Raw genomic sequence first — 27,063 nt, 5'->3', positions numbered from 1 at the left:
CTGAAGGAGACAGCAAGACTCCTTCTGTGCCAGTGTACAGTCCTATCCAAAGACGGCCTAAAAAAGCACAGGCTAGTGGTAGAACAAATCTGTAGTCAGTTACATCAACACCACAGCCATCTCTGCTAACCACACACAGTACAGTGAACAGGTTTCAAGAAGGAGGTAAGATTAGGGCCTGTCTCACCTCTGAAAACAAATTAGGTGTGATGTAATGTAATTTGTCATTTTTATATTGCCTTTATCCCATTGGTATGGCCTCAAAGCGCTGTAGGTGAATGCCCTCGTGGTACTGTAGTCCAAGGTTTGGGAAAATTGATCAAAGTTATATCACATCGAAAGGCAACAAGCACATCCTGCCATCTGTGCAAAACAAATGTCTTTTGTTGAAAGCTGAGAGACAATTTGAACTTCTCTCCCCTGTCGTCCTACATGAGACATAATCCTCAGGTTTGGCATCATGAAAAGGTGACAGCTCAACTTCCGTTGCTCAACGACAGGCAATGGTCACATGTGGTACAATCCAGCACCATTACCCCAGATAGTGGCCCTGGTTGACAGAATGTAATTGGCCCGCTGAATCCCATATCAAGCAGACAACTAATCACCCCCTCAATTCAGCAGCTCACTGCTGCAAGGGCTTTTCAGTGTGTTACATAATATCTCAGAAGGCATCAAGAACTGTCCATCTCCAAATGACAACCTTGGTGCAATATTTCCAATAGAGTTACTGTCCTACTCCTTTGTTAGATAATGTGGCTTCACATTGCTCTTTGGCCTAGCTGATCCCCAAAGAGGCATTCTGAGTCAGCTCTTCTTCATGTAAACATGCGTACCAAGCTTCTAAGACCAAGTTCTGAAGGTAATGGGATTTACAATGGACCACTATGAGGTTAAGAAAGTCTATCTCACAATAGACAAGTCCAGTTTTCAAGTACATACTACATGGTCATCCTGAATCACGTTCTACATATTTGTCATCAGGAAAGATAAGGGCAGCAGCCACAGAATGACACTGCCAGGAGGCTACCTTGTTCATGTAAGGGTTTGACAGCACGCTTCACAGTGGAGTGGAGTTGATCTCTGGGACAAAGTCATGCAGGTTGTGGGACATATCATAAATGCCTGTGGTTTACAAGTGGGATATGTGGCAAATTACATTGTAAACGTCCAAAAAAGGATAAGATAAGAAACAAATGTAAAGTGTTGACACCTTACTGCCGATAATAAGCCCTTCCCCATTCCTCTGCCTTTGTACTGGAAATAGCTGTTTCTGGGTGGGGCCGTTCCTTCCTGACTCTAGGACAACCCCTGTGACAACAGTTCACACTGTGTGCATTTGATAAACCCCCTCACCTCCCCCTATCTTTGGAAGGACAACCCCTGGCCTTCCAAAAAGTTCATTCTTTTGCTCATGCACAGGGCTTTACATACTCTTGAGGTGCATAAGGTGCACATCCCACTCCACACCCCTTTCTTTCACTGATTGCGTGGTGCTTCTTTTCAGGAGATGGCCCGCCTTGCTCTGTGGGGCACTTTGAAGAATCCAAAGCTCACCTTTTATACTTTGTGCTCCTCATTTCATTGACCTGCCATGAAGAAACCCATACAGGGTTTCAGCATCATGTTGAAGCTGGAGTTATGAAGCTGCCCCAACAACAGATACATGGGGCCTGTTCAGGGGATTTATTTATTTTTAGCTGTGACCACTGGTTGAGACGTGTTTGAGGCTTGTTGGAGATACTTGGACTGCTCCCTCGCCTTATTGTCAATTCCTGGATCCTTGTTGCAAACCATGTACAGTTTATCTATTTATCTGTTTAAGAGAGAGAAACAGAGGACGAAAGAAAGAGGGAGTGCAAGAAAGAGAAAGAGCGAAAGAGCGAGAGAGAGACAGAGACAGAGAGATAGATAGCAATTGAAAGGGAGAGAGAAAGGGTTTGATAGTGGCGAAGCGAGAACGTGAAATCAGAGATGTCTGTGGAGACTGATGGTAATAGAGCAGGGAGCTGAAATGTTTGTTATGTCTTGTTAGTTTATTCATGCGTTGCTATGCCTTCTAATGCTTTGCTATGCCTTTCATGTGGTACTATGCCATGTTATGATTTGCTATATGTGACTTCAAGATAGTCTGCCCCACTCAGCATCCTGCCAATTGAGGTGTCCACTAAGTGCTCCCTTCACTAGCATGCTCGCATTCTTTGTTCCACACAGAGAATGTGTACCAACTAAGCCACCAAAAAATGGCAATCGAATACCTCTCCCAAAACAAATCAAACAACATTACACTTCACAACCAACTTATATACCATAGCCTCCGCCAATGCAACCGTACACTTTGCACACCTCAGGCTCCCATTAGACACAAACACTGTTATGCCCTCAACACATTCCACCCAGATACAGACCCACCCGCAAGGTACAGGGTACTTCCGGTATGCATGCATCAGCATAACAGCAAATCCAAATCTATTTTGCATTTTCCATCTCCTCCTCTATCTAACCCACACATTTCTCTTTCAGATCTGCTGCAGCATCTGGCTAAGGATCTTATTATAAATCACAGTAACATAACACAACATATAACATATAATAAAATAAATTAAACATAAAATAACATGCCCTACGCTTTGCCAGTACCTACTATTGCTTATGATGGTGAATTTGACCCACAAGATCTGCACCCACTTTAGATCCTCCTACAGTGAATTATAGGAACAAGGCGAGAGAGAGATCTCCCGATCTCAGAACTGATGGACCACAGGGCATGGGGAACATATCCCCCCTGGAGGAACCTGTGGGGATGGTAATTGCTGCACACCAAAATATACTACAGAGGAAGGAATATGGGCAGCCCTATGGAGGACCCACACTTCTGCACACAATATATGAATGGTAATTGAAACACACCGGAATGTGCGATGGGGAGGGGTATGGGCCACAGTCAATGAAAAAAGGAGGCGGTAGGATAGGGTACTGCGCCAATCAACCCTAATAAAAAAACTGGTCTTTCTGCAAACACCTCTCAAACCCTGAACTAAACACAACCAGACCTCTACAGCACAACAAGCCACAAGCACTTCACTACACCACAACAAGAAAGCAAACCACACATAGGCTCGCCCAACAGAACATGGCGGCTAGCAACTGAAAAACACATCTTTGCTCAGCGAACGGTGTCAACCAAACTGAAGCCGACAACAGCGCATCACAACTCTCTTGCTCTTTTCTCCGGCTCAGTCTTACTAACTCACCTCCACCCTTCCTTTACAGATCTGCCAAGAAAATACACAGGTGGCGACAGTGCGCGATATAAGATTCCTTAAAAAAACATAATATAACATAACAATAACATATATTAGGAAAAATGCAGTGTTGTCTCAAACTCCTTAACAACCAGCTGATTACCACAATGCCGACTCAGTGGAATTTAACCCTCCACAAGCTGGATTTTCTGTGAGAAACATCTAATGCAGTGGCTGACTACTGCAGTAGCAAGAACTGGGAACAAGACCGCGCCTACCTAAACCTACGCATGGAAAATGTTGGGAAATGTTTGCTGCAGTTTTTTTTAAGAGGACGCCCAGTATGTTAACCTGTAAATGGTGTAAATTGGCCAGGTGTTACCAATGTGAATGCTGGAATTAGAACTAGCTAACATATAAACTGGGCATGATAGGCCTGCCAATGCTTAAGCAGGTACACTTTTTTACTGGCCATGAATCTGCTCTTGACAGGATCATGAAATGGAATGTGGTTACATTAAAGTAGGAAAATTAGGAAAATGCTTGGGGTTGTCAGTTGCAAGCGGATGTGTTATAATGCACTAAAGTCAGCTTTGCAGGGGTATGCGGTAAATCATGATCTTATCGTGAACTACGAAAAGACCAAGATCATGCATTATGGGAGTAAGAAGATTCTGATCCCTGGTATGGATATCAATGGTAAAAATATTTAACAGGTTATTTCTTTTAAATATCTGGGATTAGAGCTGTCATTTCAGTCCGGCTATCAGATGATGATTGCGGGGAAGAAAAGAAAGGCAATTGCCTTAACAAATGCAATTTACAGATGTGTTGGTGCTGTGTCTCATTTAGCTTTATGGGTATAATGACTATGCATAAGCAGGGTCTTTGTGCAACTATACGGGCTAGATGCACTTTGCATTCAAGATTTAGCCTGGCTCAGGGTTATAGAGGGCAAGTTCTGGTGTAGAATACTACAGCAGGGGCCTAGCACCCCGATGAAATCACATGCCTTGTACTGGGCCTTATTTCACTCAGCACGATGGCTCTCAAAAGGAGGTGTGTCCTACACCTGAAATCTAAGAAAACCCTCATTGTCCTGTGCTTGTATTGTTGGCGATCCAACAACACAGCTCTGACAATCTTACACTTCAGTCATTGGCCACTAAGACCTTCTCCATGATTGGTTGGAGACCAAATTGGGAGGGCACTGACCATACGCTTAAGAAGGGCATGATAAAGAAACTCAGGATTGGTGTGCTAATTATTCACACCTGGAAACATTGGTAAGTTATTGGACCCTGATTACGAACTTGGTCCATAAATGTAAGACTCCACAAACACATTAGACGCTTTGCCTGTCGCCAGACCTACGGCAATTTATTTTACGTCTACATATAAACAAACTTCCTGTGCTCGTAGTTATAGGTCCTGAGCTTGGTATACCGAAGGAAGAAATGTTTTGCCGCTTATGTGGCTTGAAACAAACACCTGAAACGGCGCAACACATTCTTACAGAATGTCGTGAGCATGGCCGTTTATACATGACGAGGTTGGGCCCCTTTGTGTTGCCGCTTGATAATATAAAGAGTGACTCTTTTTGGACTTATTATTTGAATTCTGAACTCAGGACTATGCAGGACTATCCATGTTGCACTTTACAACGTTTGGAAGGGAGTTCTGGCCACTGGTTAATTTCACAAATCACTCATGATATGTTGTAGTTGTTCTAACTGACTGATTTTGCTTTACCTATTTGAATGAAATGAAATTTAATAATGTATTTTATCTTTAGGTTTAAAGAATCTATTGTATGATTACTTGAATGTTTTGTTATGTAAAATATGTTAAAGCTCTTTGAGCAGTAGCGTAATGCAGTAAAGACACTTTTAAAAGCTCATATGGAGCTAGAAGAGAGTCAAATGATAAGAAATTAATATAAAATGTCAGGACTCTACTGCAAAATAGGTTAATTGAAAATACACACTCATTCTTCTCAATCTACACCGCAACTTGCTTTCGTGCAGTGGAAAAAAGGTAAGAGGTGTGGGCCAGATTCCTACTCTAATCCGGCGTGCTGTATGCATCAGAGTCCCCACAATAATTCAGTGGAGCCAGTGCATATCAGATTGTTGATACCTGTGTTGATCCTTTCATGGTTGTTTCTGAAGGCCACACTCTCTCTGGGCCTACTAAGTGTTAGGGAGAATTCTCCAGAATGGTTAAATTCCTTTACCTACTGAGTCCCTCAGCAGCTTTGCTGGATTTCTTGGATTTATTTTTTTCACCTGGTAAGAGTGTGAGCCTTTTTTCTCACTCTGTTACATGTGTTTTGCTGTGTGTTTAACATTTTTAGTGTTCATAGACTGTGGAGCCTCACCTACTCCATAGGCATCATCTTTTTACTGTGTGTTACACAGCACCTTCAGTGCAGCAACACAGGGTTGTCTTTTTAGACTTCCCAACTCAGACTCCATTTTCTGGAACTGACTACTGTCTCTCAGAACATGTAAAGTCGCCATTGACTTTATTAGTCTTTTTAAAACCACAGACCCAGTACAAAATATCTTACATAGAGTATTGGAACGGGTTAATAGTTATCCCTTTTTGCCTGTCTCTCATGGAACATTGTTTCGTTCCCTTTTCATTAAGACTTAGCTGATGGTAGTGGTATCTACCTTATTTTTCCTACCACAGTTATATTATATAGTCTTGGTATTGTTTTAGGCTATCTTGGTAGCCTCGAACTTAAACCCGCTGGACCATATATGTTTTTATATGATCCCGGCTGGGTTTATTAGCCATTTCTTTTTGTAAAGATCTTTCTCGTGTTTTACTCTGTGCGCCAAATCAGGTTTGGTCCCTTTGTTCGCCGACCTTTGGCGGGCTTCTGCACAGAAGCCCTCCTTAGGCGCCTGAAAGTCTTGGTAGGCAGGATATGAGGGAGTGGTTTTAGGACCCTTGCCATGGGTTCCCTTAGTAACCCAAGTCACACTCCTGTTTGATTGGCTAGGTGACTGTCCCGCCAGGACAGCCTGCTGTGTGATTGACAGCCAGGCTGTGTGAAAGGCGGAAAACTGCATAAAAAGCAGGTCTCTGGGACAGAGAAGGCAGAGTCCCCACTGGATCGAGAGAACCGAAGAGAAGCTGACAGAATAGCACCTCTACCGCGACTGAACCTCCCGGTGAAGCCCTGCTGTGGGTCTGAATCCCCAAACGTCGACAACAGGCAAGATCTGCAAGGAATCTTCTCCCCTTGAGCTGGTGGGAACAACCAGTTTGCCAATCTGCAAGCCAGCCTCCCTCCTCTGGTCGAATTTGCTGTGCACAGCTACAGTGAACCGGATAGCCAGGAGGGTCGGACCCTGCTTGTGTTTTCAGAAGCGCATCTTTTATTCTTCTCTTTGCTCCGCTGCTGGTTTCTTCTCTGGGCAGTGCAGGACCCTCCAGTCTTCCTCTTTCTTGTCAGTCCGTCAGTCGCTTCAGGGACCGTGAGCCTGCAGGACCTGCCAGGAACTTCTGCCTCAGCTACAGCATTCTGCTGCTCTAAAGGTACTGTGCTAACCCGGTTGTTTGTTTCGTCCAGCAACAGTGAAAGTGTGTGAAACCTTTTTCCAATCCGAGGGCTTGTCCTTCTTTATTCTTTAAAGTAACTTTTCATCCAACTAACTTCATTCTGAACTCTTGGCAAACACTTAACTGCAAACTACCTGTATTGCTCTCCCCAGAGTGCACGGAAAAACATAAATCACCAATGCAATTACAGAGCAAACACTTTGAACGCAGACAGACGCAATAACTCACAACCACACACTCTTGGAAGATAATCAGCTCTTAAACGGCTATTTATTCAAAGCTTAGAAGCAACCAATAATAACATAGAAATAACTCACAGTAGTAATATAAACATAAATCACAAAAGAAGCAAAGAATTCAAAAGGAAATACATCACTGTGAGCGTAACAGGATTCCTCATCTCGCCCAGAAGCGGTTGGAAGACCCCGGGAACAGCCAGGCCGAGAGCACCACAGCTCACAGGATTGTCACCTTGTAGAGGGGGGCCAATATCTGCCCTAAAGGGGGAATGTGCTGTCTCCAAAGCCCTAACAGCCCTATAAACTGCTGAGCTTGCTTTTTGTTCATTGGAGTGGTGAATTCAAGTATTTTCTGTCGGGCTTTTGGCACCATTTCTCGATGCCCATGATGCCACTGAATCCCTAGGAATATCACTGTTTCATCTGGACCTTGAATTTTACTCGGGTTAATTTCCCACCCTTCCTCCTTCAATCCTTCCATGATGACATCTAACTGGCTTTGCACACTGTGCTCATCCTTGCCCTGAATCAAAATATCATCAATGTAGTGAGAGATTTGTATGTCAGGTTTACACAGTATCTTGGCTAAGTGCTCTGCCACCAGCCGGTGACAGATAGTCGGGCTGTGTATGTACCCCATAGGTAGCCTCATGAAAGTGTACTGACGTCCACCCCACAAAAATGCAAACTGCTCTTGACACTCTTCAGCAATTGGCACGGAGAAAAATGTGTTTGCTAAATCGATCACTGCATACCAAGTCCCCTCAAACTTTTGGACATTCTCAATCAAGGTAATGGCATTTGGGACTGCGGGCACTAAGGGAGGAGTGTGTTTATTCAACTCCCTGTAATCCACCGTCATCCTCCACAACCCATCTCTCTTTTTAATAGGCCAGAGAGGATTGTTCCATGCGGTGGTAATAGGGCGTAATACAGCCGCCTCCAAGTACTATTTGATGGTGTCTGAAATTACCTTGTGCCCCCCAGGAATGCGGTATTGTTTCATTGCTACCTGCTTGGTTGCCACTGGTACTTGCACTGGGGGCATCTTCAATTTACCTACGGTAAGGGTGTACAAATCAATGCACTCACCCCAAACTGGTACGTTTTACCGCCAAGTACCAAGGTTAACCCTTCCAAAATGTCAAAGCCAATTATATATTCAGGTATCGGGACAATCAACACTTGGTATTTCTGCCTATTTAAATTGCCTATTTTCATCTCCACTTTCATTTGTACTGCGGGGGTCTCCTCTCCCCCTAGACCTGTAATTGTAAACTGTTTGCCTTTAAATCGTGTTGGATTACCATGAATCAATGAGGTCTCCGCCCCGGTGTCTATCAATGCTCGCACCCCTTGTGTATTTCCTGGCCCCAAAAAATCTTAACATCAACATGAGGCCGCCTATCCACTTTTATGTGGGCAGACGCTGCCGGAGCTTGGCCGAAGCCCTAGTCAAACTTCAAATGATCTTCTAAAAACTTCTAACATCGCACTCACCACCTTTCTCAAATCAGCGTATGTAGGCTGGTACGGGGAATGTGTCCCCATAGACCCTTTGTCTTGTTCTTCCGCAGGGGGAGCAGAAGGTGAGGTGTCTCCCTGTGGCTTGGTGACTACATGTTTCTTAACCTGTTTATAGCACACCATCTTTTAACAAAGCCAAAAACATGTTTTTTCGGGACACTCGGGAGTCTGTACTATCTTGCCGCCTGCCTTCAGTTCTTCTCTCACTACGCCCCTCTCTCTCCCGTGGCTTGTTATCGCTCTTATCCCACTCCCCCAAATCTGCAAGTTGCCGAATAGCATCTGCTACCTCATCAGTAGCTTTGCCCGTCATACCTACGAGCAATGTCATAATGACACTTTTGTTTGCGGGTGGCACAGTTCTGATCACCATGTTTCAAGTTGAAACTGAGAGCGGCACGGCTCCCATGTGATCAGGAGCATCTATGTGAATAGCCTCTTTCATAGCATGCTCCCTGACTTTTTGAATTGCTTCTCTCAACGTATACCACTTCGTTTCTTCACTAGGCCAATCTGTGGTAATAGGGTATTTACGGTTACATGCTTGGGCTACCAGGTGCAACAAAGACACCTGAGTATCTTGACCATTTGCATCGGGGGGCGGTCCTGCCCTCAAGACCTCCTGTACATTGCTGTCAATTGACAGTGGTAAAAAACACAGTGAATCCGTAGAATCTACCAACAACCCTGCAGCACCCCCATTGAGTAATCTCACCATCCATGTCAATAAAGCTTCCCCTGATTTTTGCCTCAAACGGGTAATCATTTCCCCAACCTCCTGTTGTGTGTAATCCTCCAGCGTGGTTAAATCCACCATTCCGCCAGCAGAATTCTGCAGGTGGGGTCCGGCTCGCCGTCTTCTAACGGGCTTAGCCGCCACTGTTTTCTGTTTCACTTCCATTTTGGGGTCCGTCTCATTTGCGGAACTACTTTCTAGACTGGTTGAATCAAAAATATCACCATCCCACTTATCCAGATCCCAGTCCACACCAGCGGTAGCAATTATAGTTGCCACCTTTCTTTTGTTGACCCCTCCCCGTCTTTTCCTATACTTATAACGGGCTACTCTGACTGCTGCCCTCTCAGCCACCGCCTGATATGTGTCAGCCTTATCTTTAAACAGTTTCATTTGAATCTGCTGCATTAACGCAGTCTGCTGTTCTGCATCTATCTCTCTTTCTAATCGCAAAACCTTATTTTTCATTTCCACCTTCATTTGATGTATTTTCCTATAAGCATGCAAAAGAACCCAACCTTGCCTACCTAATGCTACACATTCTTTGCCACGTTCTACTACGACTTGTTGCAAGCATGTCATTACATCAGTCGGATCGGCATCTCCCAATCCTTGATCCCATGTTTCACTTAGACCTGCACCACATGCCCACACCTGGGCCAACTTATCATATGGACTCTTAGTCCAGCCTGGAATAACAACATCAGAACAGTCACCGCCAGCGGTAACGCTCTTCTTCCTGAACAAACTACTCATTATCGCAAACAAAACAAAACCTCGTTGTATCTATATATTTTTTCCCTCCACGCTGCAATCACTCCCACAGTCACACACACTGGCAAAGAAAAAAACTTCACTACTCAAAAACTTTGCTTGCAAGACAACCAAATCCTATCTACGTTCCAACAGATTCTTGAATACTCGGAACAACTCATCACAAGTATCCTGTTTGTGATGCCAAAAATGTATTGCTCTCCGCATAGTGCACGGAAAAACATAAATCACCAATGCAATTACAGAGCAAATACTTTGAATGCAGACAGACGCAATAACTCACAACCACACACTCTTAGAGGATAATCAGCTCTTGTACGGCTATTTATTTAAAGCTTAGAAGCAACCAATAATAACATAGAAATAACTCACAGAAGTAATATATCACCGTGAGCGTAACAGGATTCCTCATCTTGCCCAGAAGTGGCTGTAAGACCCCGGGAACAGCCAGGCCGAGAGCACCACAGCTCACAGGAGTGCTGGACATTGTAACGCTCACCTGATTCCCGCAGAGGCGCCGGTCTTGACTGGGTGAATGCCGTATCTTCAAAGGTGATGTGTAACACACGGTTGGCTCTTTGGGCTGGACCTCTGTGCACTGTATGTCTGACTCGAAGAGTAAGATGTCTGCAGATAGAAAATATGGGATTGATGAACTGGGGTTATTGGGTACCTCTCTCCTCTTCCCTTTCTCTTCTCCTGTAGAACCCCAAAGGTTAACACCCTCACCTTAGGTAAGTGAACGCCGAGCTCTCCATCTGCCTCGGGGCAGGGTGCCGTAACCAGTTTCTTCACTGGATAAGGGTGCAGGCCTCTTGACCTCAGAGGACTGCTGTCCGTCGTTAACTGCACGAACGGTAAGTTCTGGGCACTTCAAATGTCTTAAAAGTCTTTTATAATGATATCTCTTGTTTTGCAGGGTACCGGCGATGGCGGATAGAGGGCTGATGAGAGTTGAGGATCGAACCCGCGTGAGGAATAGAAGCGCCTGGAAGCACGTAAGTAAGCGCTTGTAGCCTGCTTCACGATGCGCACTAACTGTCCCTTTTATCTTGCAGGTACAAGTTCGGAGCTTTAGAGAAGCTGAAGGGTGCTGGAATACCCACTGGATTCGGCGTGGGAAGGAGTAATGGCACGTGAGTAATAAAGTTGCCCAATGTCTTTAAACGCACCTTCTTTTGTCTTTGAGATGCGGGATGCAGCGCCGAAGGCCTCCGGAGCGTGCGAAGAGCTGGTAAGCTTTTGTCTTTCAGATGCCGCAATGCAGTGCGAAGACCTCCGGAGCATGCGAAGAGTAGGTAAGCCTTTGTCTTTCAGATGCCGGAATGCAGCGCGAGGCGTTGGTGACAGCCGATGAACCAGGTAAGAGATGCGCTGCCACTGAAGACCGTAGTGCTAACCTGTTCTTTCTTTGTCTTTACAGGTGCTGCTGAAGACTGGATTCCAGGATGGTAAGCCTTTGTTCCCTTAGGCCCAGGATCAGAAGCAGAAGACACGATGAGCGTTCTGCTGCAGAGAATGCAGAATAACGCAAAGCAAGATTCATCCATCGGGTGTGGTTTAAATAGCCTCCTGTAGTGCTTAGATGTCTCCTTCCACAGCCACGACTAAGAAAAGAGTTCCTGCTTTCTAGAAGAGTTCCAGTGTTCTGAACCTAGGGAGTGGCTCCTGCCCCACCCAACAGGAAAAGTAGTCCCAAACAGAAGAGGATCAGGGGTTCAACTGGCAGGTAAGTAAGCAGCACGGTCTGCTGTAGGTAAGTCCACCCAAGCATTATGAGCCCGGCGCTTCCAGCGCTGGGACTGGGCATCTTTATGAGCCTGGTGCCACTGGCGCCAGGACAGGGTCCAAAAGGTCCCAATTGGGACTGGCTGGCACTCGGAACCGGGGTTATGGGTCTGCTTCCAAGGGAGTCGGGCAAGTCCTGATCTTTTGGAAGCAGAGATCATGACAGCATAAGCGTCCTTCTCCGGCTGAAGTCTCACCTGACCACCTCTGGGTTTCCGCATATATACATACTCCACAAAGGGGAGTCAATTCTCAAACCTTCTGGAAATTGCACTTGCGCAGTTGATGAGCAGCCGTCGGTTGCCAGACGGGTCAATCGAAAGCTATCCTCAAGGAGCAGAGTGCCTCCCTTCTCTAAAAGCACGCTCCGTGGAGAACAGTACCAAACCATAACAACGTTCGCTTTCCCAGCAGAAATGTCCTTGACCGCATACCAGGTTTGGAAAGCATGTTTTTCTCAGCACCATGAATCTAACACTCGGCAAAATGTGTGCAGCTTTTCACTGCGGCATGAAGTAAATATCCATCATGGCTCCGAGCGCTCCCAGAATGCATTGCGCACCAGCGCCATTTTAGTTCAAGCACAACACTACCCTGAACTGTGTGATCCTCTGCAAAGACTTTGGTCCATTGACTTTGGGCCAGGCACCTTGATTTGATTTCCTCACTGTAGTTCCCTTTTCTAGATTGCCCTGCTTACTTACTTGTTGGTGCTGCTCAATGTCTGTCTAACCTTGTCTTTCCCTCCCTTTTAAATTGCTGGAGTGCCATTTTCCTCACACTTCATTTTGAGCCTAACTTGTCCAGAATATATTGGGTGCAGTGTAGTGTATTAAAAGATTGTGATTTTTCAACTGCTTGATAATAGTGAAATGTTTTATAACTGATGTATAAATAAATGTATCATATTTTACTCAGAAACCTTGAGTCAGTGTTTGTTTGAATCATAGTATTTGCTGTCCTTTGTGTAACTATTGATACTGTTCACTTTACTCTTGAGATAAGTCTGGCTGCTCAGACATCGCTACCACTTTATAGAGTAGTACAGATTTGTACCAAAGGTGAATTTGTACTGTCACTTGTAGTCCTAATTGTGTGTGGTGTTCCCAAAGGGTACTGCATATAATTCTGCCTAACACTAAGAAACTGCCTACTTCATAGATCAACATGATGATCCATTCGCTCATGCTTTCCCCTGTTTGACTTACATCTTCTCAGATGGTACCGTGGGAAGCTTCATAATGCACACTGTCCACCTGGAACTGCAGCCATACCTCCTGGGAAGAACCTGCACCGAATGAGCTTTCCACAGCCACGTGATCCTGCCTCATGTAATTTGACCTGCTGGATAGGGTGGACTCCCCATGGCAGTTCAGTGTGGTGGGGACTTGGCAGTGCTTATTGCCTCTTAACCTTTTCAGTGACCTCTCCTTCCCCTCCACTCTGCTTGTATCATTCTTATTCTACTTCCACTTGTATAGTCCTAGGTGTATTTAATTTCCTTCTCATATACCTTCTCCAGCCCTCTTATGACTTCTTTTGTCACTATTGCGATCATACCTTACATGCCAGAGCCTAACCTCCATGCAAAAGGCAATCTAAATTCCCTCATGGTACTGAGGCAGGTTTCGCAACAGTGATGCTGTACCTGATGCAAGGCTGTGGAGAGGGTTGTATCTCTGTGCCTACATTTGAGCACCTGAGAGGTTTACTATTGGACTATTGGACAACACTATTATTGTGTGTCTACCTCTGGCATCTAATAACCAATACATCTATGATGTTTACAGTGCTGGCTTTCCCTACATATTTGTATTTCCAAACTAACAAGTATTTACACTTGGAATATATAATTTTTTGTACTTATCAATATACATTAAGAATGCTCTTGCTCTCTTGTTTAGCAGTTATGTAGGTGTATTCCCTCAAGCATTAAAACTAGGATAGTCAAACAGTATACAGTTCCCAACATTAGCAATAATGTAGTTGAATAGAGTCCCAGTATCTTACTTTTGTCTTCACTTCCAAAATGTTAAAGCTACCTACAACCAGTCAGCAATGTGTGTTTATCACAAAATATATCTCTACATGTAGATACATAGTCAGCTGTCTTCCTGTAACTGCCCCAAAGAGAAAAACATTGTGTGAGGGTCGTTTTTACAAATAACAAGAAATGCATTTTTTTTTAGATAAATACATCTGCCTGATTAGATGAATAAAGCCGTCCCATCAAAAATGTATTATGTATCTGTATCTGTACATTTGTCCAACTATTCAAAACTTCATAATCAGCACTTGCTTGCGATTTGTTCCCATACTTAATTTTATGGAAATTTATTTTGTTTTGCAGATTATAAACGGATATTTTGTGCACTACTTTGCACCAGCCCAGATGCCAGCACTTTCAAAAAATGTTGTCTTTGTCATAGATACTAGTGGTTCCATGAGAGGAAGAAAGATTGTCCAGGTAATGTACTTTTATGATATCATTTTACTTGATTGATTGCTATTCATTTTGGGTCAGAGGTGGCATTTTAGCAACACCTGTGCCTAGCCTATTCTATTCACCCCACATTACATGCATTGAATTTGTTGCTGGCTAAGTGGCAGTTTTTATTTATTGGATTAGCTGTCCCTCTGCCAGAGAAAGCAATTTTAGCCTGTACATATTGTTTTTGTTTTATTAAGGTGTCAAAGACAATTATCTGACTTTTGCCACATTAACTTGACTTAAAGAAATGGGCTGCTGAAGTGGGAATGTACTATGTCTTTTAACAGTCCTTCCAATTAATACGTATGCCACGAAGAAATAGGGGAATTTTCTCAGTGCAGTGAAATGGAAAAAAAGGCATTTGCTATGCAAAGAATTAGGGTTTACTTATAGGTATGTAGTGGCTGTGTTTCTGTGAATGTGATGTATTGACATGTGTAATGCATTTAATTCATGTAGTCAATATTTTCACAAAATACAGTTTACATTCGTAATACATTTAATTTTGTAAGGTTGTCTGTACATTAAGGACTGGGCATACCCAGAGCCCATTAACATCCTTACATTGGGCCTCATTACGACCCAGGCGGTAAGTTACCGCCTGGGCCGTGACTTTACCACCATGGCGTAAACTACGTTTACGCCATGTTGGTTGGCGGACTTACCGCCCCATTCCGAGGTCGGCGGGGCGGTAAGTCCCCAATCCCCATTTACCCTTCCCCATTCCCATTTTTGCCCCATAGGGCATAATGGGAGTGGGGAAGGCGTTAATTACGCCACCGTAAATTACGGTGGCGTAATTAACTCCATGGTCCCTTAGCGCCATGGATTTTAACACCTGCTAAAAGCAGGTGTTAAAAGCGCCATGGCGCTAAGGGACCTCGTAATTGGCGGTAAGGGGTCGGCGCAGCTAACGCTGGCGTTAACCCCTTACCGCCAGGGTCGTAATGAGGCCCATTGACACTAATTATTTCTCTTCTGAAATTCTCCCAAACATAGCCATGCTCTACCCATATATGAAAGGTAGTAGTAACTGTGGAAACAAGAATGGAGTGCAAGATATCGCTGCCATTTTATCCCCACATCTGAACCCTTGAGATGCCTGAATGAGCATATATGGTTCATGGTTAGGTGAGCTTTAATATTAGGATTAATGTTTTGAAAGCTAAATGAGCACAAATCCCAGTGAGATTTATGTACTTATCCTTGTAAGTATACAATCTTTTATTTGCTACACACATATATGTCATGTATAAATATCTGGGTTTATTCTAATCTTCTCAAAATGTTCTCAAATGTTATGCAACTTAGCCAGTAACCCTCATTGGTGATATTTTGACTTTTCTTGCTCATAGGGATATATTATAAGAATACAATATGAGGTTACCAGATTGCCTAGCTTAAAAAGATAACCTTCTTTCATGCATGAAATATATACAATTGCTATTATAGGTTTTGTTGATGAGCTTTGCCTAACCTTAACCCGGCTCTTAACCTTAAATAGTAAGGATATGTGGGCAAGAGTATTTGAAGAAAAACATTTGTGACATCTTTTGAAATAATGGAAGATGTTCCAAGCAAAGAGATATAGCTTCTGGTTCATATGTTCATGGGACACACTGTGCGCATGATAAAGCAACAGACAACCCTATACTCAGTTTTTTACTAACTCACAGGATTCATTTCTGTACACGCCACCATCACATTGAAAAATACTGGCCCCAAAAGCACCATTTATGCACAGAAGTCACTTCCACCCATGTCCTGTGTTAGGCAGAAACCTGTGCAGTTCCCTTAGGGACCACTGCAAAAAGTTTAAGACTACAGGTGTTAGCAGTAAATCCAATTGGTAGCAGTCTGTACCACCCAGATTTACCTGGTGGCTGTGGCTGAGCAGTCCGACTTCTCTCAAGAAAAGTTAGGCAGTATATAGAGTATACACAATAGGGCTAGAAATACAGTAGCACAAGCAAACACTGACCAGAGCTTTGGTATAAAAGTATATAATTATTTATTTAAAAACACACTTGTAAAAATACACTGGCACTAATATGTCAATCAAGTTCAAACAGAGTCACTAGAAATATATACACCGCCCTAATTAATTATTTGACAAGTCTAGGTTAATACACCACTTATTTTAGCAAAACAGAGGTGAGCGCGTAACCATAGATGGCACTCCAATAATTATTTAAAAATGGAGAGAAAAGGCAGAAATAGGAAAAACACACAAGTCAAGAAAGGCAGGGTCTACTGTAGAGCAAAAAGTTCATAGGCCAGGCCCACTCTTGGAGAGAGCAAGGCAGAATATGCCCAAGATCACACAGTGGAAATGCACTAAAAGTCTTTGCAGGAAAGTCAAAAAGAGGTTGGATCAAGTTAGAAAGGTAATGTTAACAGGTCCGAGGTCACCCCAGGATAGAGAGTGAAGGATTTACGGGACACCTTGGACGGTCTGTTGCCAGGGAGACCAGCCAGGACACAGTACCTGAAATGGTGAGAAAGCTCCAGCGGGGGCAGTTGTTCCTGGCAGCGGGTGCAAGTCAGTGCTTCGTCCAGGGGAAGAGAAGATCTCGACGTGGAGGAAAGCTGGAGATCGTTGCCCTGCCAGGGAAGAAACCAGCCGTGGAGATTCCTGGTTAAAAGGTACTACCCTTTTATTCACGGTAGTGGTGAAGCGTGGCTATCCGGCCGCCGGGGTGCTTGGCACAGGCGATTCGACCACGAGACGATCCAGGAAGGCAAAAAAGGCAAACTGGTTGGTCCCACCAGCTCAAAGGGAAGAAGACTCTCCTGGAAGAAGATCTTCTCTGTCGTCGGGAAAGTGGTGAGTTTCGTACAGCAGGGCTCCACCGGTGGTGTCGTCGTCGCAGATGGCTCAGCTTCTCCCCTCTTTGGATTCTTTAGGTCCTGTGGCGACTTCTGAAGTTCCAGTCCCCAAAGCCCTGATTTTATGCAGAAAAAGCCTAGCTGTCAACCAAACATGCTAAGTGGTGAGCCGGGCGGCTCACCACTGGGCCAATCACACAAGAGTGCGACTTGAGTTGCCAAGGCAACTCAGTCCAGGGTGCCTATTCCCCCCTCCCTCACATCCTGTAGACCCAGACAGAGTGGCACCACTTTTGGAGGCTTCTGTGCAGATGCCCGCCAAAAGTGGAACAAAGGGCTCGACTTGGGTTGGGGTTACAGAGGGGAACACAAACGCCATTTTAAAACTGAGTCCTGGCAAAAAGACCCAACCGGGGAATAAATATTAAATAAATAACCCAGCGGTATCTTTAACATTGCACCAAAAAAGTGGTGCGTTTAAAATGAATGGGAAAATCCCATAGGAAATATTCCGGGCAAATATTTTGTGTGGTAACCACAGCCACCAGCCAGAAACTCGACAAGGGGGGACTGGACAGTGCCCCCTTGGAAAACAGACCCAGGGGCAATCGAATTACCCCTACAAGTACTTCCACAATATGATGGTTTGTACTGGTTCTGTTCACAATTTAAGACTAGTAAAGTCAATGGTGACTTTACATGCCCTGGGAGACGGTAGTCAGTCCCAGGGTATGGAGTCTATGTTTGGGGGTCTCTATGACACCCCTGTGTTAATGCACTGAGGGTGCTGTGTAACACACTTACCAAAAACACATGAAGCCCTATGGAATAAAAGACGCCACAGCCCATAAAACACATTACAAAGTCAAAGGACATTCTCAAATCATGCCTAAGAGTGGGAGAAAAAGAGTCTCACTCTTAGCAGGAGAAAAAAATTAAACCCCAAAAATCCAGCAACGCTGCTGGGGGACTCACTAGGTTTGGGAAATTAGCCTTTACAGAGAATTCTCCCTAACATCCTGCAGACATCATTCTTAAATATCAGCTTAAGGGTAACACAAAGAAGCTTGGATTCAGTAGCTCCAGAGTGAGGCACAGCTACTGACATTGGGTCTCATAATTACTTGCTTTTTCAATTGTTACTTATAAAGCAGAACACAAATGCTGGAATGGATGTAATGTAACGTTTTCTTGTATAGCATCCTTCTGCCACATGTATCACCTGACTATGCATGGTGCTGTATGGAAATAGAGGGGTTTGTGTTTTTACTGCTATAATTGGAGTGGCAGATGCAAAATCTGGGGTGCTGATGAGTGCAAGCCGGAAGTATCTGAATCTTGGACATACCTATGGTTCTATGGGTGTGGTGTTTGCACTTGGTTATATGTTTATCCGTATGGGAGAGGCCACGATCTGATGAATTGGAGTACTGCCCATCTAGCGTAGCCACTAATTTGAGAATGTGTGTTAGACCTATAGATATGAGCTGTGTCATGCCCCATTAGAGTTGATTTAGTAACTAATTGGCATGAGGCCACTGTGAGGAGTGTGTTGTGTAAGGTGGTAGGAGACATAAGTCTTTTAGGGAGAAGAGGAAATTAGACACACTAGGGTTTGATGTAGTGGGGATCAATGGATGCAGTGGGGTTTCATGGGGAACGATCCAAATGGGTCCATTCCTCAATAGTTTTGTTGATGAGCTGCATTTGGGTTTGTGGTAATTTCATATAACTTTGGGCGCAGGCTGCATCAGGTCAAGATTCTATGGGCCTCATTACAAGTTTGGCGGTAGCCTTGCTGGTAAAACTGGCAGGCTGCCACCGAACTTGCACATTTTTCCGCCGCCTGGCAATGGGGAAATACAGGACCATTACAGCCCTGGCAGACCCTGTATTTCCCCATTGCCAGGTGCCGGAATGTATTACTCCCCGGAGGACGGTAGCGCCAGCACCATTGAGAATGTTGCTGTGCTACCGTCAGTGTCTGCGAATGGGTGACGGACCAGCAAACTTGTAATTAGGCCCTATGTGTGCGTGTGTCCTTTGGTTCATGTTTATGTGCTAGTATCATGCTGTGTTAGTTGACAAGCCATGCTTGTATCTGTTGCCTGAATGTGAAGTGGTCAACTTCTGTGCACCAGAGTTTGGGTGAGTGGTAGGAGAAGGATGATTGTCTGTGGCAATTCCAGTTGGGGCTCGAGACATTTAGTAAGGCATTGTTGCTGGATCGGAGTTCTCTTGATAGCCGCTATCATGTGAATTTCCATGCAATGAATTCTGGGGCCATTGCATGCCAAGCCATTACAGAAGGGGAAAGACCATATGCAAATCAGGCTTTATCCCATCCCAAAAGGGACAGTTCAGCCCAAATTGCTTCGTCAAATCCCTTCCCTTCAAATATTTCCAAACATGTTTTGGCCTCATTGGATGTCATCAGTGAGGAGTAGCTTGAGTCTCTGGCCCAGCAGGCATAGGAGCCATTTCTGGGCACACCCATTCCACTCAGTGTGACTATAGCAAACAAAAGGAGGTGATGACTGGAAGGTTTAGAATTAATCCTAACCTCTGACATTGCTCTGGGCAACTCTCCAGACTATCGTTCTTCACCTGCCGAGCCATTACAAAAGAGGAAAATCCATATGCAGTTCATGCTCGGTCCTGCCCCAAAAGGGGCAGTTCAGCCTGAGCAGCTTGGTCACATCCCTTTTGCCCAAGACCACACAAGACTAAGCCTGTTTTGCATATGGCCTTTCACCTTGTGTAATGGCTTGTCAGGCTGAAAAACGATGGTCTGTAGGGTTGCTCAGAGATGTGCCAGTGGTTATGATTGATTCAAAACCTTCCAGCCATCTTCTTTTGGTTTTGCTAAAAACATGAACGCAATACATATCATACCTCCATTAACCAGCAGGAAGTTTGCTGCTTTAAGTTAAAATGTGTCAGATGGCACCCCGATGGTATTAAAACAGCATGGATGACCATATATGGAGATAATGAGCTTTAACCATCCTCTGTATAGTAAAAACATTGTAACATTTTTTAGAGTTTTTCAGAGACCTTTCTGATGATGTGCACTGTCATGTTGCATGTTCTTGCCACCAAGCTGAACACGAGGTATTGATAAATCTTCATTTCGGGATAACCAGGTCATCTTAAATAGAGTGGTCAGAGTCACTTCTTTTCCCAGAGTTGAAAGATGCTTGCATTTTCTGAACTCTTCTGTCAATTCTGAAGCACAGGCCAGCTATCTGCAAAAAAACACAGTTTATTCCCTGTGCCTTATGAGGGCTATCAGCCCATTCCTAAATGAAAACAATATGTCCACTATGGCCAGGGCCATTGTGTTATCCAGGCTTGACTACGGCAATGCCCTTCTTATTGGGGCTTCTGTTAAAGACTTGGCTAGATGCCAGGTCATACAGAATTATGGCGTGAGGCTTGTAAAGCATCTCAGGAGAAGGGACCATACCGCCATGGCCAGAAGATCACTTCACTGGCTCAGGATGGAAGAGAGAATAAAGTTTAAATCCTTGACTCTCGTTCACAAATGCCTCTTCGGAAAAGCCCCTAGCTACCTCAAGAAAAGCCTGGTGCTCTATACCCCGCAGAGACAGCTACGCACGGAAGGCAAGAATCTACTGATAGTACCCAACTACAAACTTAAGTCAGGCATGGGCAGATCTTTTGTAGGGCTTGTAGCTCACCTGTGGAATACCCTCCCTATGACTTTGATAATGGAAGGTAATCACTTACAGTTCAGAAAACTCCTGATTATCCTCCTCTTCAGGTAATTTTAAAATCCCAGCTACTGTTTTAGTTTACTTAGATAGACACAGGAGGTCCTTTTGATAGTTTTGTGTTCGTCTTGTCAAAGCGCCCTGATGCCTGCGGGCTGCCGGCGCTATATACGATGATATACATACATACATAGTCATAGACACTTTTTCTGTCTCAGTTTAAAGGGTTTCTTAGATCTTCAAGTAAATTGGCAACCAATGTTATACGTGTGAAACTCAAACAAAGTAAAGATTTGGTTTGATACAAAAGCTAAAATATTTGTGGAAAAGGTTATCAATCTGAAAATCTATATCTAATAGAAATTTTCCAGTTATTTTCGCCTGGAAATCAGCATATCAGTGGGAGTTTAAATTCCGATTCACAACTAGTAAAAAGCGGAATTCAACCCTTCTAGCCTACATTGAATATACATTATGGTAATGGTAATACAGTTGACTCCTCGAAACTTGGCCCAATGTTTTGAGAAAAATCCAACAAAACAATGTCACTATTATGTTTCCATATCGCTGTATTTTACGGGGTGATGAAATATGTTCATAATACGTACAAGTGCACTACAGTGTAACACACAAGTAATTGTTGGTCTATAGTTTCTGTTGATAATTGTGTGCTTGCACTACCCGGCTGCAAGTAAGAAGTAAACTAGAGGCGATGCCCTCAATGAGGTTTACATTTTACTCAGTCTAAGAACCATTGGCTATTTATTGAGTTGCAATTTTTTCTAAAACATGGTTGGTACCAGTGAAGATATGAAGGATTGGACAATCATTTTGAGTGGATACACTAAGAGTATTTAGATATGCCCTTCAGGTTTTTAGCGCATTATAAATATATAAATAAATGAATGCACAGGGAATACGTGAAACATGTTGGTGTATACAGATCATTTTGAACAGACCTCGCTACAAATATCCACAAACATTACAACAGCATAGCGCAAATTAAACTTATTCAGGCCCATTGTATTTTCGTGGCTATCTCATTTGACGAATGAACAAAATCTATCTAAATCTTGAATGGCTGTCATGAGTCATGATGGCCATAAAACCCATGCACAGCATCTTGAGCAAAAATGGTGTGGATGTTTGTTATAAATGTTCAGTTTTCGTCACCTCTGTTGTTGTATCGCTGAATGAGTTCAGCATAAGTTGTATTTCGATCTGTATAAATGAAAAAGGTAACTAATGCAGTTGTGTTGCTTGGGGAGACCTAATTCAGTATTTGCTGTATATAAAACAACTGCACTACATACGTGAGAGTGGCATGCAGCTATGAATTTTTATAGGGAGTGAGAAGGTGAAAGAGCTGCTAAAGGTTGGGATCTGGACACCATAAGTAACATATGGGGGTAGCCATGTTTACCCTGTCCCAGGGCCACGACAGGTATAGGGCTCATATAGTAGATCAACTGTCATCGCACAACTATCTCTCAGCCAAATGTTCATGCCCCCCAGAATCCTTAGAACATCACTTAGGGCAATGGGGGGAGTCCCCAGTAAGTCTCCTCTGGTCATTTGCCAATCCTCGAAGCTTGTTGTAATCATATTAAACTGATTTGTCCACTGAGTATATCCGAGGATCCACCCGATGGGTGGAGGTGTGTTGCAATATGTCACGGATGTGACTGCCAAGTGTGCATGTTGATTTCATTGTATCATTGGGCTTGTGGTTTAGCGTTAGACTTGTTGTGGTCTAAGGGAGATTGCAGGGTCCTAATATGAACATAGTAGTTCACTAGAATTCCCATAGGCCCAATGTCAGGTACACAGGACTCCTTTGGCCAGGGAAAGGGACATTCAGGGGCTCAGATGGGTGGGAGTGAATGGTTTTCCTCTAGAGCACCAGGAGTCTTGGAGATTGGGGAAGTCATGGAGGATGAGACAGTATTTTTCTCCATAGATGACTATGTATTACAGCCATCACATTTGTATACAAAATAAAGCACTTGTATCGCACAGACAAGAGGACATGCATTGAACGTATAATTGACATATCTGGCAATTGTGCATGTAATTTGGCTTGTGATTGCATGTTATTCAGTGTGCATGTGTTCTGCATGTACAATATAGAAGAGCCCTCAACTGTAGACAGTTGCCCTAGGGATCGCTATATTATAATACCCATTGCTCCTCTAGCACTGAAACCCATAGAATACAGCCGAGTCCCCCGATAAATTTGGTCCAAATGTCACATAGTCACTGACGTAGCAGTCACCTTTGCTAGTACTTGAATAGTCACCGATTTCTAATTACTAGTCACATGCAGTCTAAAGCTCTTTTTATTTCCATCGAATACGGTCTTCCAAAGAGCCTTTCACCACACAGTGTTTTGAAGCCATAACAATGGCAGTAGGCACTATAAAAACATTAAATACCATAACAAATCTATGCACATAAACCACCAACATAGGGCTACCACAGGCCTAGCCATGCACACATCACCACTAAATGAGCCAGAACTAAGCTCTCCTCTTTTTGCCCTGCTCCCATCATTTTAGCTGTGGCACAAGTAAGGAAACCCCCTGAGGCCCTTAGCTAGAAAGATGCCAGAGATACCACAAACTCGAGGTGGCAGTTTTATTGTTAAGGCCATCATATCTCCCAACCCCATAAACTCTTGCTGTCACTGCCAACACACTGCGTTGCACCATCCTGCAGCCATCACACCTCATCATCACATTTGTTGTGCCAATGTGCACAACATTGTGGATGCATTCACACCCACCCTCCATCTTTTTGGATCCATGTCTCATCATGAAGAATCCCCTGTAGGGTTGCTGCATCACTCTGATACCGAAGGCCTGGCGCCACGTCAAAACCTGGTGAGCTTATGTCTGTTGGTGGCTATTCGGGAGATGTATAATTTTAATTTTTTATGCTTCATCCCCTCTCCTAGTGAGAACCCCAGCAAATTTCCGCTGGACTTCTGGACATTTTTCTTTAATCCTGAATGAGTGGAGCCTTTTTCCACTCGTTTTTTCTTATAGGCTCTGTCTTTTGGAACTCTATTCTTTGTATTTTACCTGTCCAGTGGATCTATTTTACTCCATAAATCCTAAAGGCATCTGTATTTTACTATTGCAGCACACATCTCCTTATGGGCAGTGTTGCTGGGGACCATTAGGACCCTCCTTTGAGATTATTTAACTACCGCTCTTAAGGATAGAGAGATACTTAACATTTCTCCTAAAGCTTTATAATCAGAGAGATTGGCACACACCACCTTATGTGGAGTGCCAAGGGTGTACCTAGTACCCCCCTTCTCTCTGCTCCTGTGACTTTTTAGTCATATAGACAATCTTATAGTTATGGCTGGTGGCAGTGGACGTGTTCTAACAACTATTGTGCAATTGTTCTGCCGCAGGCTATGTCCATAGCCCCGGTAGTGCACAGTAGGGACACCCAACTACCAACTTGGGTCCTCCCTTCTTTTTTCTTCTAACATTCTGGGAGTGGAGGCCTGTGTGTGTGTTTTGCCTTTGCCGGGAACCCTTGGTTGTCCCTGCCTCGACTCCAGAGTATCTGTGCAGGCAGGAAGTGGGGGAGGAGTTTTCCACCCCCCTGTCCTTTGTCTGACAGAGTGCCGAATGGGACTAGCTCCCACTGGGAGTTTTGCTGTCCTGATTGGACAGCCAACCACCCCTTTCTGTAAACTACTGAGGAGGTTTGCAGAGGAGGGGTGGAACTGTATAAAAGGTGGGGCTCCTGGAGCGAAAAAGAAAGTGGACCACTGGAGGCTGAATAAACCAAAGAAGAAGACAATCAGACATGCCTGCAGACCCTTTGCAACATTGGGAAGTGACCACTGCTTTCCTATGCGAGAGAGAAACTCAAAAGAGACGACTCCTTCCCTTTTACTGGTGAGAACAACCAGTCCCAAGACGAACTTTGATTTCAGCCATCTCCTGAGGTCCTGTGAATTTCCAGAGCTGCGGAAGCCCAATACCAGGAGACCTGCTGCCCATTACGAGTGCATCATCGTGGAAAGACTGAAGCCGTCTATGCTGAGCCCTCAAGGGCACTCCAGAGACCCAATCCAACTTGACCAGAACCCCTCATCAGACTGTGGGACTGCAGGAACTGAAGACGATTGACCAAGCGAATCACATCCTTTGTTGGTGCAGCAGAACTGGCACCAAACCCACAGAGTGACCAAAGAAGTTGATAAAAGCTGTGCCAGAGCTTTTCCCTCAAGACTGCTGCTGAGAGATCCCGTCCATTGTCCTGGCTTTCATCATCAGACCAAGAAATCCATATGTCGGGTCCATAGTTGCAACATCGTGGTGCATCTACCACAAACGTTTTCTTCAAATCTAAGGTACTGTGGGGAAAAAGGTATAGCTTACCTTATTCCAGAATGTTGCTCCAGAGACTTGGTACGCATGTAGAGGTGTCCAGGGCAACCCTCTCTTACCTCTGACTCATGCTGCTGCTTGTGTCCCTTTAGCGAGTCCTTTAATAGGGTCTCCAATGTTGGTTAAGTCTTTTTCTATCTTCTTTCCTATAGAGTAGAACGTATCCACCATACCTTTTGACTTCTGCTGCTTTTCAAGACTTCAAGACTCTCAGAACTGCCTTTTAGCAAGGGATGCGTTTTGGGCTTTAAAACAATTGCTGTGCAGGGAAACTACCTCTCGAACCTGAATCTATGCTAGGATAACATTCACCAACTGTTTTCCTTCCCAGAAATAACTATCCTATACGTGTATGCTGACTAAATGCAATTACTATATTAGTTTGCGGGTGTGCGTTATTAGTTTAGTACGGTAGACCTGTCAAACTCCAGTAACAATTGTGCACGTTCAGCAACTACCAACTAAGAAGTGGCTCTTTGAAAGTATTGTAAAGTATACCTATGTGTGTTGGTTTATTGTGATAAGTATTTAACAGTCACTCTTGTGTAAATATAATACATTTATATTTTAATATAAATGTATATGTATGTGTTTCTTTGATGTACATTACTAACTAGGTTCACTGTACTTACCTTCAGCTCACATCTTCCTCTTAAGATAAGCCTTACAGCTCTGCCACTCTACCAAGGTATCCGAGTAGTACAGACTGATACTAAGAGTTAGGGATCTACAAACCACTGGGATAGCTTAGTAGACTTTTACCTCCAAGTGGGACTTCAGGAAAACTACCATAACCGTGTTGGTGGAGGGGGGATTTTCATTTTGCACTGTGTGAGTTTGGGGCTTGAGGAATACATCATGGTATACTTCTGGGTGAAATGAGCAGGGATTCTACCTCTGACCCGGCCAACGCCTGATGGGCAGAATTGCCAATAGGCAACATAACACAGCACCTGAGCATGGTAGAGTGTGCTTTGAGGCATCTCTCATCTTGCAAACTAGCGTGCTAAGCAAAGCAAAATGGGGGCCCCTTCGGCCCACATTTCAAGTAGCCTTTTTCAGAAGCAAAGGTTACTGCTTCCCATAACCCTCAGCTGTAGCTTATGGTAATTGTCTGGAGGTTACAGATTGCCCCTTCCCCCTCATCTGCCAAGTGGCAGATACGTGTATTGTTGCACATGGGACACAATATATCGATACTTGTGTGTGTGAGAGAGAGAGAGAGAGAGAGAGAGAGAGAGAGAGAGGGACAAGGGGGTGTGTGAGCTAGTGAAATGGAACCTGTATGCAACAGGCCAGTGGAGCGAGTGTAGGGGTGCAATTTGTTTTGCTTTGTCACTCCTACTAACTCATTCCCTTGACTAACTCTCCTCCATACACCTGTAGAACTCTCACACATCAGAAGCAAACCAGACCTAAAGCGCTGTAGTCTGTCAGATCTTGGGCTTTTCCCTATGGATAACATACTGCCAAGTTTTTCCGCCAATTCCATAGAAAGCAGATTCACACTCAGGAGCAGGGTACTTCTGACCTGCACCCATCAACACTACAGGTTTAGTATCTGCCTTTCCCACTGTCACACTAATGAACTCTTTTTTTCTTACAGGGCCAAGTGCAGTGAGGCCACCAGTAGAGTCAGACAGGCACTATAAAAGACCACTTACATTACATTACATAATACCTATAGAAACGCCAAAACCTTTGCC

At 44.1% G+C, this 27,063-nt stretch overlaps 1 protein-coding gene across 6 annotated transcripts in view; it reads left to right on the top strand.

Annotated features, from left to right (window-relative positions):
- The window catches only part of LOC138566370 (inter-alpha-trypsin inhibitor heavy chain H4-like), a 1,003,937-nt gene that overhangs the window by 167,831 nt on the left and 809,043 nt on the right, over positions 1 to 27,063 (top strand). For all 6 annotated transcript variants that reach the window (XR_011301923.1, XM_069643539.1, XM_069643537.1 and 3 more), the window contains exon 7: positions 14,236 to 14,352. Coding sequence is in view for 5 of the 6 variants with exons in the window: in XM_069643539.1 (XP_069499640.1) it covers positions 14,236 to 14,352 (117 nt within the window). In the remaining variant the exon portion in view is untranslated. The remainder of the gene's footprint in view (positions 1 to 14,235; positions 14,353 to 27,063) is intronic.

This window comes from Ambystoma mexicanum, chromosome 2p (assembly GCF_040938575.1).
Source record: "Ambystoma mexicanum isolate Mex_15411 chromosome 2p, UKY_AmexF1_1, whole genome shotgun sequence".
Lineage (NCBI taxonomy): Eukaryota > Metazoa > Chordata > Amphibia > Caudata > Ambystomatidae > Ambystoma > Ambystoma mexicanum.
This window is presented reverse-complemented; position numbering and strand designations above follow the sequence as displayed.